Genomic DNA, 19,186 nt, shown 5'->3' on the forward strand with positions numbered 1-19,186 from the left:
ATGGCAACAACAGCTCTGACCGGTTTCTCTATGATGAGTCTGCTCAGCCTCGGGTACCTGACCTGGGACCTGATGAGTCCAAACCGGCTGGACAATGAGCCTGACCAAACTTTTTTTGACAGGTCACCTGTCCCTCTTCCTCCTCACATCATTTTCATCATGACAGATGATCAGGGATTCAATGACATCGGCTACCACAGCTCTGATATCAGGACACCAGTCCTAGATAAACTGGCTGCTGATGGAGTCAAGCTGGAGAACTATTACATCCAACCCATCTGCACCCCATCCCGCAGTCAATTCATCACCGGCAGGTAAAGTATCCTCGGAATGGTTGCATGGTTCATATTTATTACTATTAGGATTGGATATGTATTACTTAGCTTTATTTATTTAGTACTTTATTGAATTGTAAACTTGTTCTATTTTGGTCATATAAGCAAACTGTGGTGCCTGCTGCTTCGTGATTATGCATAATATATTTTTGTAGCAAAGGAATAGCTGATACACTAAACCCCTGCGCTTTCACGCATCAATTTTAGTAGGTAGTCACGTGATACAGTACGTGCATTCTATTGGCTGACGGAATCCTGTGTTCCGTGAGTCAGCGCACTTCTATGAGGCACAAAATTGCTTTAGACAGTCGATAAGAGTGTGGGAAAAGGTAATACAGATAGAAGGTGGTTTAATACCAGTATGGGGAGGGTTTATAAACGTTTAAATTACCGTAGATAGTAAGATAAATAGTTCATCTCTAAATCGGGGAATTTTTTATTTGTGTGTGGTTCCTGGAACGCAGTAACTGCAAGTAATGAGGGTGCACTGTATATTTAAAAGCAAAGATAACAATTTTGTATGGCTTAAAACACAAATAACTCCTGAAATGCCATAAAATAGTTTCATATTTCCATTTGCTATTTTGTCTTTATCAGCTGAGATCCCACTGAAATATAAAATTGATTGTTGCTGAATGAAAATTTACTCAAAATGGGTTAAACTTAGGTTTAGTATTTTTAAAAATGTTTAACCTCAACCAGAAAATAACAAAATAAAGCCGGATAGTAGTTTATTTTATTAGCACTTTTTTCTTTAGTTCACTATTAGATAAATCAAAACAAAGACAGATCAAGGTTCAATCGAAAAACAAAAGAAGAAAGGTGTGGGCTACAAACCTTCTCACGGCTTTTAATGTGGGATGTCTTTTGTCATCTTCCATCTTCCCTTATTTAGTGTAATTTTGTATTCATCAGTTGGATGTGTTTATAACACACTCTTACAGTCTCCTTAATTATTGACCCTACAGGTACCAAATTCACACTGGCCTACAGCACTCCATTATTCGACCCCGCCAGCCCAACTGCCTTCCCTTTAACCAGATTACTCTTCCCCAGAGACTACAGGAGCTTGGCTACTCCACCCACATGGTTGGTAAGTGGCACCTGGGTTTCTATAAGAAGGAGTGCCTGCCCACTCGGCGTGGCTTTGACACGTACTTTGGCTCCCTAACGGGCAGTGTGAACTACTACACCTATGACTCCTGTGATGGTCCTGGGCTATGTGGCTTTGACCTCCATGAAGGGGAGTCAGTTGCCTGGGATCAGAGGGGAAAATACTCAACCCATCTCTACACGCAGAGAGTCCGCAAGATCCTGGCAACCCATGATCCACTATCACAGCCACTGTTCATCTTCCTCTCCTTCCAAGCTGTCCATACACCTCTGCAGTCTCCTAGGGAATACATCTATCCCTACCGAGGGCTGGAAAATGTGGCACGCAGGAAATATGCTGCCATGGTTTTAGCTGTAGATGAGGCTGTGCGGAACATAACATATGCTCTACGCAAGTATGGTTACTACCAGAACAGTGTCATTATCTTCTCTACTGACAATGGAGGACAGCCCTTGTCTGGTGGCAGCAACTGGCCACTCAGAGGACGTAAAGGCACCTACTGGGAAGGTGGAGTCCGGGGTCTCGGATTTATCCATAGTCCTCTGTTAAGGAAGAAGAGGAGGGTGAGTAAAGCGCTGGTGCACATCACTGACTGGTACCCCACACTAGTGGGATTAGCAGGTGGCAATGAGTCCCTGTTGGAAGGGGTAGATGGATATGATGTTTGGGAGGCCATCAGCGAGGGAAAAGAGTCACCAAGGTTGGAGATCCTTCACAATATTGACCCTCTGTATAACCATGCACGCGGTGGCTCCCTGCAGAGAGGATATGGGATCTGGAATACAGCTGTGCAGGCCTCCATACGAGCTGGAGACTGGAAACTCCTAACAGGAGACCCTGGCTATGGAGACTGGATACCCCCACAGATGCTTCCAGGATTCCCGGGTGGCTGGTGGAACCTGGAGCGCCACACCGAGCCCCGGAAATCTTTGTGGCTTTTCAACATCTCTGGAGACCCCTATGAGCGTTTTGATCTTTCTGAGCAGAGACCAGATGTTGTTAAAGAGCTGCTAGCTAGACTGGTGTACTACAATCGTACTGCAGTGCCCGTAAGGTACCCGTCAGAGGACCTACGGGCTGACCCCCAACTAAATGGAGGTGCCTGGGTGCCATGGGTTGGAGATGAGGAGGAAGATAGCTGGGACACTGTCCATCTCAAAAAGAACAATGACTGGAAGAAGAAGAAGCTTAAACGGTCTCAAAGCAGGTTGTTTTTCAGGAGACTCAACACTCGAATGATGTCTAACAGGATATAGGAAGGTCATGATGTAAATATCATAATCACCTACAGGAGATGATATGTGACACCACCTGTATGAAGGATTGCTCTGTTACTTAATGGAACATTTTAAAAACAAGTTTTTACTTTGGCTGAACATGGAACCAAGATTCTTCAGGATTCAGCTGCATAGTTGACAACAAGTTGTAGCTGCAGACTTATATCAGAATTAATTCATGAAATATTAGCCAGCTGAAGAAATCATCTGCAGCAAGTATAATGACTGTAACTGCCATCTACCTCTATGTAAATGTGACATTTGTTGCTTGATGAAAGTAATTACTAGATCACAACCCTGACTTTATCAATAACAATCAATGTTCTGTATTGTTTTGATGTATTTCCGTTTATCAGTTCTCATCAGTATGAAGTGTTTTACTTTCAGTAAAGTCACTTCCAGGATCACTTAAGTTCATGAAAAGTTTAAAAGGTTTTGAAAATATAGCAAATTTTCTTCATAGTTTAATCATAACTTAGCACAAGATTATTAGTGTGAAAAGATTAGTGTCATCCTGTGAGTGGAGAGAAACCATCGGAGTGAATATGTCTGTGGTTGGGTTTTGCAAATTCAGCAAAAAACACAAATTGCTGATCATTTTAACTCCGTGGATACCCTCAGCTCAACACTACATTTGATAATTTTTCAGCTGATTTTTAGATTTTGCATCCTTTCTCACCACTAGTCACATGAAACATTAACAAGCATCTGTTTTTAAAGAAAAACTTCCGAGTAAAACGAAATTAGGCACCCTGCCAAGCACCAGGCAGTGTAAATTGTGGCTTACTTGTGATCATGAAGTATTTAGCAGCTAAAGTGCTGACCATTACCTAAATTAATATTGGACTCCTATGAATCAATGTAATCAATGGTAACATTACTTTGTAACTGTTGGAAGTGTAAGTAACTAAAAAATTGGATTACTATGGATTACTATGTTTCCAAGTATATACAATAGAAGAGAAGAAACAAAAGCTCATAAAATTTGAATCATGAACTCTACAAGAGAAATCTGTACTATTTTGCTGTTCACAAAGCCATATAAGCTTATATCCCTTTCATCATATTGAGCTTTGCACAGAAATATTTGTCTGGAATGCAGAAATTTTTTTCTACATTGGTCGTAGTTAAGTTTCCTCTGACCTACAGACCGTCAGAATTAAATCTAGGATTTTACTTTTTTCAGAGTAGTTGCAGTTTTCCTGCTTTTTGAGTAAAGTACAACTTAAAGTAATGAAAATATGAACTGAAGTGAAACTCCCTAATGGGTGAGAGATGAAATATGTTCAAGCTTTTCTCCACTTATTGCATGCATACAGGCCATTTTTGTGCATGTATGCGCATGCTCTGGCCTGTGAAAAAAAGTCCAGACTTAATTCATCACAGTGATCTATCGTGACGTGCATGACTCAGAATCTTCAAAGATATCTGAAAATATAGTGTTTATAAGAGTAAAAAGTTAGTTTTGATGCTGAGTTAGTTCCCAAGGCAGAGAGCGTAGTCCTATTTCATGTCTATCTTCAAGCTGTCATATCAAATAAAGGTTAAAAAGTACAAAAACCGCAGGAAAACAGCAACATTTTGTTTTGCACCGCCTCTTAAAGCCACATACATCGTTGTTAGTCTCACTTCCATTTTTGGGTGGAAGATTCAGAAGAAAAACGAACTTGCAACTACATTGAAAAAGCTGTTGTCTCAGTTCCTCAGATGAGATTTCAATGCTCTGACAAACCTTCAATTCCTGTTGGTGTGTCCGAAGATCTTCACACATGTTGTTGAGGTGACTTGAAGTGAGAAGACTTATCAGAACACTTCCTTCTTACCAGAGAACCTCACCTACTGGCTGACATTCATCATTTTGTCTTGTAGCAGGTTTAAAATTGGTAAAGTCACTGATCTTTTTAAGGTAAATGTTATTCTGGAAGAGCACGGAGTGAGTTCTTGCTCTTCTTGTGACATTTGTTGGAGTAACATATGGTAAGACGAACATTTGTGGAACATTATAATAGCAAACCATTCCAGCTGGTTTGTTATCAATGTGCCTTCCTCAGCTCCATTTCCAGTTGTTGACTCTGCATGTGACGTCACACACAACACATCTTTCAATTTCAGTGGCCATCAGCTGTGGTTTAAGAAACAGCTTCCCACTGGACCCATAAATGCTTTCTTTTCTAAGGAAAGAAACGGTGGCCATACAGCCAGTATTCAGGAATAATACAGAGTATTTTTAATTAACAATGAAACACTGGGGATCACAAATGTGGAGAGGAATGATTCTGGTCAATACTAAAGTAGAGGTGCTTTATCCAAATGGGATACAGTATTTATGAAAAACATTAATATAACTTTGGTTATTCAAGGTAATCTTTGTAAGTTGTAACCACATTTTCTTACTTTTTTACACGTAATCAATGTGTCAAACTGTGCTATAATTCTATCATAGCAATCTCAGTTCACTGAAAATAATAATGGACTTCTGTAAGTTCCCTCAGATTCTCACAGAGAACACTGGAACTCCTTCTGCATTTAGTATTTACTGGCCTTCAAACACCTGCTGAAATGATGAATGTTTGTTTCTCACAAAACTATAAACTTTAAACTATAAACTTTCTAAATTTCCCAGTTTGGGATAAATAAAGTCTATCTATCTATAAATGTCAGTTTGTAATAATTTATAATTATTATTATTATTATTACTGTTATTATGAAGTACAGTATTTAAAGCTGAGAATATGAATAAAATGTGTCAAATTCATAATGATGCTTGCCGTGCATGATAAGAAGTTATCCAGATAATACTCTCACAAGTGAACCCAAGTTTTAACTGAATGAAAATATTTTTGTTGAATACAATCTTGGGTGACTTTATTTCGGGCATTTTTTTTGCAACTTTGTTATTTTACTTATTTAGGACCATGTATCAGTTTGGGGCAATATATTTCAAATACAGTGTAGTTGAATGTCTTGCAGCTGTGTAAAATTACCAAAAAATATTAGGCATTTATAGACAAACTTGAATGACTGAAGTAGTTTATTTCTAAGCGATGTCTGTCTAGCTTCTCTGTAGTTGGTGCTAAAGAGCATCAGTCATGTGGAGTTATGAGGACATCTGGAGGCTTTGTTTGGGTTTAACTCACTTTATGTCCTAGCTAAGTAACTTTTGTGTATACAGTATTCACTTTAAATTATGACTTTTAGTTTAGTTTTCTGTCTGCTGACGTTTGTGTTTTATAGTACTTGGAGATTATCTGTTAGATTATCTGATTATCTGTTGTTTCACAATCTAAAATATATTTTAATTTTAATATTTTGTTTAATGAATGTAGAAAAATTCAATCAGACCGATGCAATGGTTCACTGAGAAAGCCAATTCAATCCTTGAGATGCAGATACTGGATCTTCTGGATCATTTCTTCAATGTTACCACATGAAGCTTTTTTAAAGAAAAACAACACAAACAAAATAAAACAAACAAACAAACAAAAATTTTGATTGGCTAAGGCCTTTCAATGTAAACAACGAATAATGACATTTCAGTCTGCTCATGGTAGACTGCGCATGTATGCTGAATGAAGTCATCCAGAGGTTCATCTGGAAGGTGCTGACTGGGCCAAGAGAGATTGAATAAAAAGGAGTCAAGGAAGACTGGACTGTTTCTGAGGCTCTCAGAGTCTCACAGTGATCTATTTACCCTGGTAGTTACAGAATCAAGTATCATTTGCAAATTGTCCAGGGTAGATTATAAACTATGAAAGTAAACCACCTGACGATATGTTAACATTTCAGGACAAATAATGATGAATACATAATAAATAATAAAATTCATCACATATCTCTGCCTTGAAATGCTTTTAGGCAGTCTACTTCATTAGATGCTGAGTGTAAAATGGGTCTCTTTATTACAAGCTTTGTTTCATTTCAAACGTTTCAGTTACGTAATTCTTCATTTCAAGTCAACAGTTTCCAGTGGAGGGCGACAGAGAACTTCAAAGAGAAGTAGGAGAGTGAGGAGTTGAAACCAGGCTCATGTAGAGATACAGTATCTGATAAAGTGTGACTGCTTTGGGCTAAAAGCATTTTATATCTCTGTTTTAAATAAAGAAGTAATTAGTGGAGTTCAGTACTATTCAATTTAGCAGGGGTTGTATTATCATATCTATGTGCAAAAGTCAAACCAATAATTTGTTTATCTCATCAGCAACAACTCTTACAATTTCTGCTTCCATGCATGTGGTGGACAACACAGAAAACATTATGGTGGGGGTGCGAATTTTGTGTCTGTGTCTGTGTGAGAAAAACTCTACATCATAACAGAGGCTTAAATACTCCTTTCGCATGCCGTCATCATAGGACTTAATTTGGCCTTTTCACCTTTCCTGTTGGTTTCAGTTTCCTTTTATTCACATCTCTGTTAACTTCTGAGCGGGGAAGGAACACACGATTGGCTCGTGAACCGCGATGAAAAGAGGACTGTTCAGTGTGGACTTTTGTGTTACTGTATTTCTTTTTTTTAAAATTATTGTGGGGGTGTCACCCCGTAGGAGCCGATTAATGTGATGGGTCTCCTGTGGTAAACTGGTGCTCAGGTGTAAGTAGGAACCATTGTTGGACAGTTTAGGTGTCTGCCTGGAAGCATTAACAGTTCTTTTGATCACAAGAGGCTGAACTTGGAAGGTTTTACTATTTGATGTTAATTATTGGTCGTGTTAACTCAGAAAATTAATGGAAATAAAACAACATGTCAGACCTTTGATTAACCAGAATCGTGTTATTCACTTAAGTGTGGGGGAATACCTGACTTAAAGCTTGGCTTAGCCTCTACACCACCGAGGATAATATCATAAAAACCAGAGTGGGCATTGATTCCCCATCACCTCAACAAATCACACCCTGATTATGGTGATCTCTCAAAATGTCCTTAGAGTTTTGACTGTAACAACTTTGTCATGATCAAAATGTAGGACTGTCAAGATGAAATTGAAAGCAAAAAATAGTTTGATGATGTTACATCAGCCATACCTTTGTCTTTACTCCATCTGTTACATCTAAAGACAGAGTTATCATCAACCCGTCCTTGTGCTAGATACGATGCTTATTTAACATGATATTTTCTTATTGTTTATGCAATCAAAAGGCATCATTCCTTTCTAGGTTCAAGGAAAACCCTCTAAGCCTAAATTCATATTTAACACAAACTTAAAAACACATAAAACATTTGATTTTCTGTACCAGACATGCTAATGGTCTGTAAAACACGACACCAAATAGATTCGGATTTCCCGTCACGTCCAAATAACTCAAATATCAGAGTAAGTGAACAGTTTGCTTTGATGTCGGACTTCTTATGTGTTTTTTGGCTTTCCTGTTAGTCATCTGCAGCGTTTCCTCACTCTTATGTTCACATCTCTCTGAACATCTGAGCATCGAACAAACACACATTTGGCATATTAATAATGAAGAAAAGAAGACTGTTCAGTTTACACATTTGTGAACAACAAGACAAAAATTTGAGTCAGTGTGAAGGTTAGTACCAGCAATGTAGACCATGGGCTTTCTGTGAGAAAACCATGTGACAACTTGCCTGTTATCTTAAATTCAAAAGTCAAATTTTTAAATCAATGAAGGGCTTGAAGGTGTCAGTTTCTTTCATTACAGTTGCAGTGTCGTTTGAGTTGATGCTATGCAGTGCAAGTGACTGAAATTAGATGAACAGATTTTATTAGTGTGGAAGTGGGCAGATGAAATCACAAGGTGCATAATGCATACAATCAGGAGCCATGAGTAAAATACAGTCATTAGCCAGTGGTCAAAGATGAACTTGTGCGAGGCTACCGAGTAGCTACCAGTGTCAGGACTGGCAGTACCTTGGACCGCTGCAAGTGAACATACTGTTACACCTTCTTTTTGAGATTTTTCTTGTTTAGGATTTTTTATTTTTCATTGAACAAGTGTTCATCAATCTAACCAACTTGAGTGCATTGTCATTTCTTGTTTCGGCGTATGAGCTGGGTTGTAACAGGAAGGCATGCAGCGTCACTATGGACACCTCCCACCCCAACTACTACTACTATTTGCTCTCCATTGTTTACTGGTTTGGTTAGGTGCCAAACATCTTTTTGTTGTACTGTATGTGAGTTGTTCAATAACTTGGTGACTTTACTGATTCAGTCTGCCTTTAAATGAGTTCTGGCTAAACATGTCATTCATTAAGTGACCAGAGATACGATGTAACATATGATGATAGCCATTGACAGTCATAAGAGTTTCTCGTTATTTCCTTGTTAATTTTCAAACATTAAAAAAATGCAAATACCAGCTGTCAGTCTCAAACCCTCCTTCAGTCAGAGAAATGTTTTCCATCTGTTGCGCTCGCACCCAAGCTAGCCTTCTGGTTATTGAGAAAAGGGAAGTAAAACTGATAACACTTCCTTGTTTCTTCTCTTCCCATCAAATGATAAAAACATCAAGAGTCTGTTTGAGCTTTCATGGTAGGGCGTGCATATTTGAATTTGGTAGAAGCATAAAAATTTGCAAAGAATTGTTGAGTGGGCCAGCCGCACATAGGGGAGACATGAAGGCTGTGGTTGGAGCATTTCTGATGCTGCTTATCTGCCATGGTGAGTGGTTTAACTTCCTATATTAGTAACAGTTACACTAGATTTAAGAATATGTGGATGAGGTGTGTTGCAGATCTTGTTTGAAGTGTTATCATGACTATGGCATAGACATAAATATTAGTAACAGCATCAAGCAAATCATGTAGACATGATGCCGGGTGTGTCTTCTGAGTAAACTACCATTTTTATTGATAAATTTTATGAATCATCTGACTTCAGCAGTTTGAAAGTGTTTATTCAAATAGTTCTACAAACATTTTTCTGAAATTACAGATGTCTAACAGCAACGGCAAAAACAAAGTCATTGTGAAATTACTCTCAACTCAAATTAGCTTGATTTCCTTAGAATATAGTTTTAAGATGATACAAATTTATTCTTATTATAATATAATACTATTTAGCAGCTCAGGGAATATCTTTTCTTAAATAACACTAGCGGGAACCAGTGGAAATCCACAATAAAACAATAATATCAGACTTCATACCAAACATATAAAAAACAAATATATTGGTATTATAAACCAAGCAGACCCAACGTAGTCCAAAATCAACGTGGTGATGTAACGACTTTGTGTTGGCAAATCATGGATTGCACTGGACGATCATTGCGAAGCCATAGATGAATGTTAGCAGGCCAACTGGAGAAAGAAAGCTAATTAATCATGAGTTTGTGAAAGGAGCTAATGTTAAAGGAAAAGGCACTGGTCAAAAGAGCAAGTGGAAAACACATTTTAGAGAAGTGATAGTTCTGTTAGCTGACTACATGAACAGAACTGTATGTAGTTCCTTAAAGACCATTTTTGTCAGATGCTGAGGAGCATTTTGGATACATTGATTGCTGGAATTGTTGCAAAAGTTATGACAGTCTAAAATTATGTTAACTGGGAAGTCCATGTATAGTTATTTCTTCTCCTAACATAGCAGATGCCTTACACCATTTAGTTCATATGATTCCTTCTGGCAGATGCGCCGTGGTCAGGCGCCTTGATTGGTTGGGTGCTTGATTGACAGGTATTGGGTGGAGCTGGTGACAGCATGACAGCGTGAGACTTTTCAAGTGAGCTTATTCAAATATATAGGTGGGGATTCTGTGATAAAACACAGAAGTTCATGATATTTGGATGACTGGATTATTTTTCTTAATTAAAAAATCTATAGTACCCGAGTCGCTAAACTTCACCTTTTCTGTGATGCGCATCTCTACAACAGCCAGTGTAAATCTCTGAAGTGTTATTGGAGGTTTATCAAACCACTAATTCATAACTTTCCTTTTACAGGTGTTGAAACTTACTGTGAATTCAGGCTGAATGGAAGTCATTGTAATGGAGCTTTGGGAGGAACTGTGGTTCTCCGTCTGATGAACAGCACCTCAGGAATAAATCGTTTCAAGTGGATAAAAAATAACACAGAAACAGTAATACATTGGTTTAACAAAATTTATTTCCCAGAAATATCAAGTAGAGCCTCATTCACACCTGATAATGGAACACTTATAATCAACAAACTGAGAAGAACCGATGAGGGTCAATATACTCTGAAATGCCATAATTCTGAGGGAAGGCAGATAAACTCAATTTTTCATTCACTGACCATTCAAGGTAAATATTTTTGTTGAATTAAGTAATACAAAACTTTTCTGTCATAACTACACTATGTTTTCCATACATCTATAATGCTGACTGAACATGTACTGTTGACCAAGACTGTGTCCACACCAACAGCCATTTGTGTCTCCTTCAGCTCCTGTGTCCTCTGTCACGCTGGTCTCTGAGTGTCTGTCCGAGGGAGAGATGAGAGTGTCCTGCTCCTCCAAGGAAGGAGACAGTCCGCTGTACAGCTGGACGCTGGATGGATACAATCTGACAAAAGCTCAGCTCCTCTCAGGAAACAAGGAGACTAACAGCATCACTCTGAAACAAGGGGTCTCAGGACGACTGGTCTGTACTGTCAGAAATCACATTAATAGTGACTTTAAGGTGGAGAAAATAGCCAGCTGCAGTAAGTGAAAACCTGAACAGATGGTTTGATGACTGTGTCACTGATAATTAACCACATGTCTTCTGTTTAGGCTTTATTAACTGCACCTTGTTGAATGGGACACACTTATCACAGTGGGTGCGTGAAGCTGACAACACCCAGTGTAATGAACTGCCAACAACTATTATTGGGGGTAAGGAGACTGACATCACTGTGTCAAATAAACCCTCCACTAATTTCACATCCTCCAACCAAACAAGATCAATCACAGGTGCTGCATGGTTCAGTAAGTGAAAACTATGTTGATACACTGGTCACCTCTCCTGTCTTTCATTCTGTCTCTGAAAAGCTGTAATGTTTGCTGACTTGAAGGTCTGTGTGTCTCTTTGGTCTTTGTGACTGAAACAGAACCCCTGCTAATAGGTTTGTTCACCGCACTTCTGATTCTCCTTTTGGGTGGAGTAGCATTCATCTGTGTGCATAGGAAGAGACAAAACAATAAAGGAAAAGGTACAAAACAAAATGACTACTTTCCCTGAAAAAATACGACCTGCAGTTTGCTCTGTATTGACATGATCAATACCAAAATGCCAAACTTATATATATATATATATATATATATATATATATATATATATATATATATATATATATATATATATATATATATATATATATATATATACAGTATATGATATATTTGCAGTAATTAAACAGGTTATGCTCGTGTCGCCTTTCCTTTTTTTGCTCTGCAGCACAAAAAACTAAACAGGAGATGTATGCCAATGTTGGAATCATGGATCAGCATCGCAGACAAATAACACCAAAAGCAGAGAATGAAGTGGAGTACACCCTCGTCAATTTTAAAGGTCAGCCACGACAGACTGCTGACCAGAAGAGCGACAACCATGTGTACGCTCAGGTCCGTGTAGCCAAGTAATACATAGCATTTCTACGAACTCCACCAAAGTGGAGGTAGATGAGGACGTGTCTGTCAGGACGACTGTGGATCCATGGTAAAGAGACTGTGTCCTTGTCTTATCAGAAGGTCAGTGATTCTATCTCCAAACCTGCAGCTGACATGTTGAAGAATCCTTGAATGAGATACTGAATCCCAACCTCCTAGTGGTTGTTCCACTGGTGTGTGAATGTTAACTGCTCCTAATGAGCAAGTGGTCCGTTCGATGGTACGAATGTTAGGGCTGTAAAGCACCTTGAGTTGGCAGTCAGACCAGATAGCCCCTTATACATCAGGCACTGCTATTTTTAAACATTGTTGTGTTTGACTTCATATCTTGTACGTATTTTTATACGATGTCTGTAAATGTCCCTCCAGTCTTTAGATTTTATTTGATGTCCTTGTGATGTTAAAATAGCAATGTTGTCTAATTTACAAGGACATTTAGTTTATTTCATGGTTTAAAATCTACATCTGTAATTCCAAATAATAATAATAGAACTTTTAAAAATAACATTGTCTTTACATTTATTTTCTAAATCTTCTATGATAGGTCGACATGAAACATTTTGTTAAATACAATCAGTGTACTTTATGTCAAGGTAATGAAGTTTATTATTTAATAAATCATTATTTAGTCTTGTGTAAATGTAATGATGTCTTTATTTAAATCAAAATATGTTTATCAAACCACGGATGATGGATCATTTGAGGGTAAATAAATCAATTGATATGCACATGTATTGGTGGATTTCTTGAAGGTCTGAGAACTAATCTTCTATCAGTCTCAGCTGCATTCCTTTAGTTATCTGGTCTAAAAATAGCTCTGAGGAAGTCGACAGAGAGAATGCTGTTCTCATGGTGTTAACACTTCTGCTTTTTAATGGAAATGCATTTCTTGCTTAAAACTTGGTTTATTGGTTCTGAGGTGTGATTGTTAAGACTTCCTAAACACAGGACATTCGATGATTGTGTTACTTTAGGCCCTAAAGTAAGTACATACCCTAAAGTTTAGGCTATGTACTGTATATGTAACTTAGAGGAACATATTCAGTGTTCTAAATATGATATCATATTTTAGCATATAATCAATGACAATGTGACATAGAGGAATCCTATCAGATCATAGAATAAGAATTTAGGTCTCTTATTTAAGGTTACACAGCAGCTTGTGTTGAAGTGAGTTTAATCGAGGCAGAGGTTGATTGATTTGGTTTGATAGCTTGAGGCTAAAGGTTGAGAACCATGCACATAAACCTGATGTTTATGGATCATGATAGTTGTAGTGACCTTAAACAGCCACTATCACCTTCTCTTTTCAGATGAGCCTTACCAACGAATCACATTTAAACATCAGACTGACATAATCTACAGTAAATTATTTACACAGGACAGATGTAGTGCAATAAAACTGATCCTATGATACAGCATCCCTTTGCCACCTCATAAATATGATATGTAAATCACATATCCAATAGTTATGTATTGTTTCATTGGTTAGCCTTTTACTTTTATTTAGAACGTAAAATAGGAAAGCAAAGGAGTAAAAACTATAGATAGATTTATAGATCAATTTGATAGATAGACTGTAGACAGATTTGTTTACCTAAAATTAAACATTTACTTTATCCCTCATAAAAATCAGGTGACTATGTCATTGTCGTGACCCACTCATGTGATGTAAAGTTGCTATGCCAAAGGCATTTGGCTACGAAACAAAGACAGTCTTTGGGGTCAATTCTTCATTCTGGGGCTCACAGTCCTCCACTGAAAATCAACTTAGGGTGACTTATCATTAATTACAAGATAAAGACCTAACAACAATATAGTATATCAGGAAAAGTATTTCAAAATTATTGAATTGAAATTACAACTTCTATTGTGGCAGAGTGAATAGAAACAGATGTAGTGATGTGAGATAAAAAATGGTACACCTGAAAATACAAATGTGTGTTGGTAGAAAACAACAAATTCTTTCAATAGACACATCAACTGAACAGAACACTGGTTGGTCAAAGTAGGTAGTGTACTGGTTTATTTTAAAATTACTGGCTGACTGGTCAGGGGGAAAAAATCTTATTTATAGTACAAAACAAAAACAACCCAACATACATTAGAATTTTTCTCAATCCACAGTTCAATACTTTCTTAAACAGTTTATAGACACATATCAAATAAGTGCCGAAAGATTGCAGAAGCAGGAAGTTTTTTCCCCCCACTTTAAAAGTGTTTGGCACAAAGACTGTAGATTATGAATCACACAGTAGCTATTTTCTAGCTGTCTTTTTTAAACACATTCAGCCTACAGTTTGTCAATCCAACAATAGAGAACAGTGAAAAAATGTGTGTGTGTATATATATATATATATGTGTGTGTGTGTGTGTGTGTGTGTGTGTGTGTGTGTGTGTGTGTGTGTGTGTATACTCAAATCCTTTTGTCTTGTATTTATGTTCTTTATTCCTTCTATTGAATAACTCCCATCTCATTCATCTATTCTCTTATGCATTTATGTGCTCTTGCCTCAGTTTCAGATGCATCTTCTCACGAAGTTAAAACACATTGCTGTATAACTACTTCCAGCAGCTACTTAAAATACGTAAAAATATTAATTCGTACTAAACAAAAACTCACACTTGTTACAACATCACTTTATGTGAAGAAAGATAAAAATCCAAAATTCCTTCAGCCATTGGAATCCTGTTCTTGAAGCAGGTGACAAGTGAATAAAATCAGTGTCTTGTTGCTGATGGTGATCATCACAATACAGTCTTCTGCTGTAGCTCAGTAGAGACGATCACTACATCAGATGAAAATTGCTTGTCATTGTAAAAGGCAGGAGGAGCAACATAATAACATCATGTGTATGTGAATCATAATTTTTTCTGTGGCAAAATTATCAAAACATAACACTTAAAACAAGTGCTTTTCAGATGTCTTCTTTAAGAAATACACCTAGTACTCCTCCAATACTGCATCCAACAAAATGTTGCCACTGGGTCTGCCAGCAGCATGGGATTCAGTGGTTACAACAAGATCAGGTGTGGTGGGAGTAGTTCTGGATGCCTGCTGGGAATGCTGCAGTTTCCTTCTGTTCTCTTTCCTCTCCTTGGCACGTCTGTTTTGAAACCAGATCTTCACCTGAAATGGGCACACATGCTAACATGAAATCGCAACAAAAACACACATCATGCAACCCTCTTGTCTGGATGCTGATAAAGTACTGGAAATAATGACGATGCATTATCACCTCATCGCTTCCTTTGACTTATCTTTGAGGTCACTGTTAACTTTTTTACAAGTTGCTCATTTGAGGCTCACCGTGTAGGAGCTGCCTGCCACACTCCCTCCCCCTGCATGCCTACAGGCCCCCCTGTGTGTGTTTGTGTGTGTTACAGGGACCTGTACATACTAACATATATCCATGTGTTTGTTCAAAACTAGAGTGCTCTTAATTTCCCTTTGGGGATTACTAAGAAAAAATAAAAAAATTAAAGTATATAAAATTAAAGTATATAAAATTAAACCTTGTTATCAAATTATCAACCTTTTTTTTCTCCATTTTTCAAGTTTGTGAGATGACACCATGTCCCTGTCAATGAAAAAGGTGTTTGAGCTTTTAAATTCTTCATCTCATATAATGTATATCAATTACTACTCAATGTCTACTCAGCATTGATCCTAAGCCAAAAATGGTTCCTGTCAGATGAGAACACATCCGTGTCTGGGCAGAAATTGCCTCACAAAACAGGAAGTAATGGTCATGTAATGATAAAAAAAACATGCATGCGCTTTTTCCTTATGTGATAAATTAACTAACTGAAATAACTTGTAAAAGTGAAGTGGCTGGGGCAGGGGGGTGGGGGGTGATAATGCGAGCTTAAGACTGTCACCTGCTAGGCCAATTTTCATAACCCAATCAGCCATGTCGGCCAACTGCTGCACATCTGTAATTTTGTTTGTTTTTTGTTCGTATTCCTACTATTTTTAGTTTTCAGAATGAGTAACTGCTGAATGCACACTGCGTGAATGACGTCTCACAAAGTAGCTTCTAACATTGACAGTTTCTTCTAATGGCCAAGAAATGTTAGGGCAACTTTAATTTTGGAAGTATTTTTAAACAAAGCCATCCACAAAGTACAATGAATCAATTTCCTTGCCTTTTGTATGTGTAAAAAATATTTATTATTATTATTATTATTATTATTATTATTATTAAAAGGGGCTCTGAGAAATGTCAGCATCTCATCCAACTGTTTTTCTCCCTGTGTTTTCTAAAATGCCTCTACATGACTTGTTTTCCTTGAACTTCTAGCTGGTGTGGAGTCTCCTCACCTGCCTCTCGGACAGACCCAGTTCAACCGACAGCTCAGCCTTTCTCCTCATTGTGATGTAGCGGTTGTACTGAAACTCTCTCTCCAGCTCCATGCGTTGTTTGTCACTGTACACCACCCTGTATTTGTCCTTAGTGCGAGTTTTCCCTCCTTAATCACACAGAACAAAGATTTAGTCAGACAGCTCATTCAGGGGGGAGTCTTGGTGTCTCATATGAAGATGTCTGGTACCATGATCAAGTTCAGGCGCCACTTAAAACCTCATCAACTGAATCAATCATGCTAACTGCTTGTGTAAAGTCTCCCCTCTACATTGCATCAGCGGTTCTCCTTATCAATGCAAGCGGTGTATACATAGGTGTTTACACAGGCAGCTATTCATTGACACACATGTTCACACACACACACACACACATCAGAAAAGGTGAGTCAGAGGTATTGATCTAAAATCTTGAGCATGTGACAACATCGATCGAGGCAGACCAACACACATAGTACGGGCGTGAAGATTTGCCTCTGACAGACATTTGGTCGGGCTTCTGCAGACTTCCTGCAGCTCTTGTCTTATCTTGTTTGTCACCCACCCAGTGGACAGAGAGGGTGGAGAGTTACATGTCTGCAGACTTGATGGGCTCCAGTGTTAGCTTAGCATTAACATCTCACAGCATTCTGCCGGAAGGGAGAGGCAAAAGATTTGATGAATATGTGTGTGCAGTCAGTCTGACTTAATCTCTCTAGGTACATGTTGAAATTACGCCTGTCTATGAAGGTGCGTCTTACTGTTCTCCATGTTATCCCTACACCTGCTCAATGGCAAGGAGTTTCTGTTTTCATTTTGTTTGACTTTGTTGTCAGCAGGATTACACAAAAACAATAAATGGGTTATATATATATATATATATATATATATATATATATACACATATATATATACATATATATATATATATATATAAAAAGTCCCTCTCACCCTTGTGGGGTGGTATCTGTGTGTCATCCTCAAGCTCGGGTCCTCTACCAGAGGCCTGGGAGTCTGAGGGTTCTGCGCAGTATCTTAGCTGTTCCTAGGACTGCGCTCTTCTGGACTGAGGCTTCAGATGTTGTTCCAGGGATCTGCTGGAGCCACTCTTCCAGTTTGGGGGTCACTGCCCCAATGCTCCTACTACCACGGGGACCACATTAACCTTAACCTTCCACATCTGTTCCAGCTGTTCTTTCAACCCTTGATATATATATATATATATATATATATATATATATATATATATATATATATATATATATATATATATATATATATATACACATATATACATACATACATACATACATACATATATATATAATGCCACATTTAAACATAATAAAATGACCTTGACCATTCTTAGTCATGAGAGCTGATTTCGTAGTCTGACCTGCTGCCTGTTAAGATACCTGGTGTGCTCAAACCACTTCACAAGCAGTAAATGTGACTTGTCCAAAGGGAACTACATTACCCATAAGGCTCGTCGGCCTCCGTGGCATCCTGCAAACAGAAAGCATGTCCCACCTGGGGTGGTGGGGGTGATGTCTTCATGCAGTATCCTCCTGGACAGCAGAAGGTCCTCCCCGGGGGTGAAGGTGTACGGGCTGAACGGCCCCCCTCCTGCGCCAGTGGGCGTGCCGCTCAGCTCCGGGGAGGAGAAGCTGATGTGTCCGGCGCTGGGACTCGACCCGTAGTGACAGTCCTCCCGCGGAGAGTAGACCGGGTTCCAAGGAGTGGTGGACGGGTCACCGAATCCAGGGACGTGTTGGTAACCACTGAAGTCATACATTGGCGCCATGCACTGAGCGCTCAGAGACAGAGTGTGCGCCGGGTATCTGGAAGACGGTGAGTGGTACATCCCGGTGTCCACGTCCGACAGGTGAGCTCTCAGGTGAATCAAACAGCTTGGCTCATGGCAGGCCTCCCTGTTGGCTCCTGGCGGGCTCTGGCACTCTGCTGTCCCTTCAGTCTAAGGTTCAGGGTTATGGCTGGCCGGCTACCTGAGCAGTTAGACAACACACCTTTATAGATTTACTGCCAAGGAGTTCAGAAGTATCACAATGACGTCACCGTTTTACCTGAGAGCCACCCACCATACACCGTGATGGTACTGACTCAGGTGGGGTGTACGTGAGGTCACACGCACGACCACGCGTAAGCACGTGCACAGGGGTCATGTGATATTTACAAAGGGAATCTGTGGTGTATGAAAGGATCAGAATCAGAATAACTGATTGGGTCCCGAGGAGGAAATTGGTCAGATTAAGAGAAATTATGAGAATAATGAAAAAATAACAGAATGAATGACAAGAATCTAGCAATTCTTGTCATTCATTTATGGTTGGTTTAGGAAAAACTGCAAGTATAAATTTGAACTGCAATTCTTCTTATTCTTGTTCTTAACCTAAAGTGTCATTATGTAAAATAGTACCTGTAGCTGTCAGTTAACATAGTGTAACGCTTTACAAAGATGAAACTCTTAAATCGGTCTAGTGTTATATGCTGTATCTGCTGGTAATCCAAATCACCTCTGAAACTGGAGGTTTTTTGA

General features: G+C 38.7%; 3 protein-coding genes across 6 annotated transcripts; 2 read left to right on the forward strand and 1 right to left on the reverse strand.

The window, feature by feature from the left end:
- On the forward strand, nucleotides 1-2,705 carry LOC137603004 (arylsulfatase I-like). Its single transcript, XM_068326171.1, has 2 exons — nucleotides 1-314; nucleotides 1,304-2,705. The coding sequence occupies exons 1-2, from the start codon at nucleotides 1-3 to the stop codon at nucleotides 2,703-2,705; spliced, it is 1,716 nt and encodes a 571-aa protein (XP_068182272.1).
- Nucleotides 2,706-9,211: 6,506 nt separating this feature from the next.
- On the forward strand, nucleotides 9,212-12,996 carry LOC137602924 (uncharacterized). 4 transcript variants are annotated; one of them, XM_068326040.1, is made up of 6 exons: nucleotides 9,212-9,343; nucleotides 10,621-10,941; nucleotides 11,084-11,341; nucleotides 11,412-11,606; nucleotides 11,729-11,830; nucleotides 12,076-12,996. In XM_068326040.1, the coding sequence occupies exons 1-6, from the start codon at nucleotides 9,298-9,300 to the stop codon at nucleotides 12,258-12,260; spliced, it is 1,107 nt and encodes a 368-aa protein (XP_068182141.1). In that variant the 5' UTR covers nucleotides 9,212-9,297; the 3' UTR covers nucleotides 12,261-12,996. The 4 variants fall into 4 exon arrangements, with proteins under 4 accessions (XP_068182141.1, XP_068182142.1, XP_068182143.1 ...); XM_068326041.1 differs by having other exon boundaries at nucleotides 11,744-11,830; XM_068326042.1 differs by having other exon boundaries at nucleotides 11,412-11,513.
- Nucleotides 12,997-14,468: 1,472 nt separating this feature from the next.
- On the reverse strand, nucleotides 14,469-18,618 carry cdx1a (caudal type homeobox 1a). Its single transcript, XM_068326264.1, has 3 exons — nucleotides 18,160-18,618; nucleotides 16,612-16,760; nucleotides 14,469-15,417 (listed from the first exon to the last, which is right to left on the reverse strand). Exons 1-3 carry the CDS (start codon nucleotides 18,491-18,493, stop codon nucleotides 15,232-15,234), a joined length of 669 nt encoding a protein of 222 aa, XP_068182365.1. The 5' UTR covers nucleotides 18,494-18,618; the 3' UTR covers nucleotides 14,469-15,231.
- Nucleotides 18,619-19,186: the final 568 nt, after the last annotated feature.

This window comes from Antennarius striatus, chromosome 10 (genome assembly GCF_040054535.1).
Source record: "Antennarius striatus isolate MH-2024 chromosome 10, ASM4005453v1, whole genome shotgun sequence".
Classification (NCBI taxonomy): domain Eukaryota; kingdom Metazoa; phylum Chordata; class Actinopteri; order Lophiiformes; family Antennariidae; genus Antennarius; species Antennarius striatus.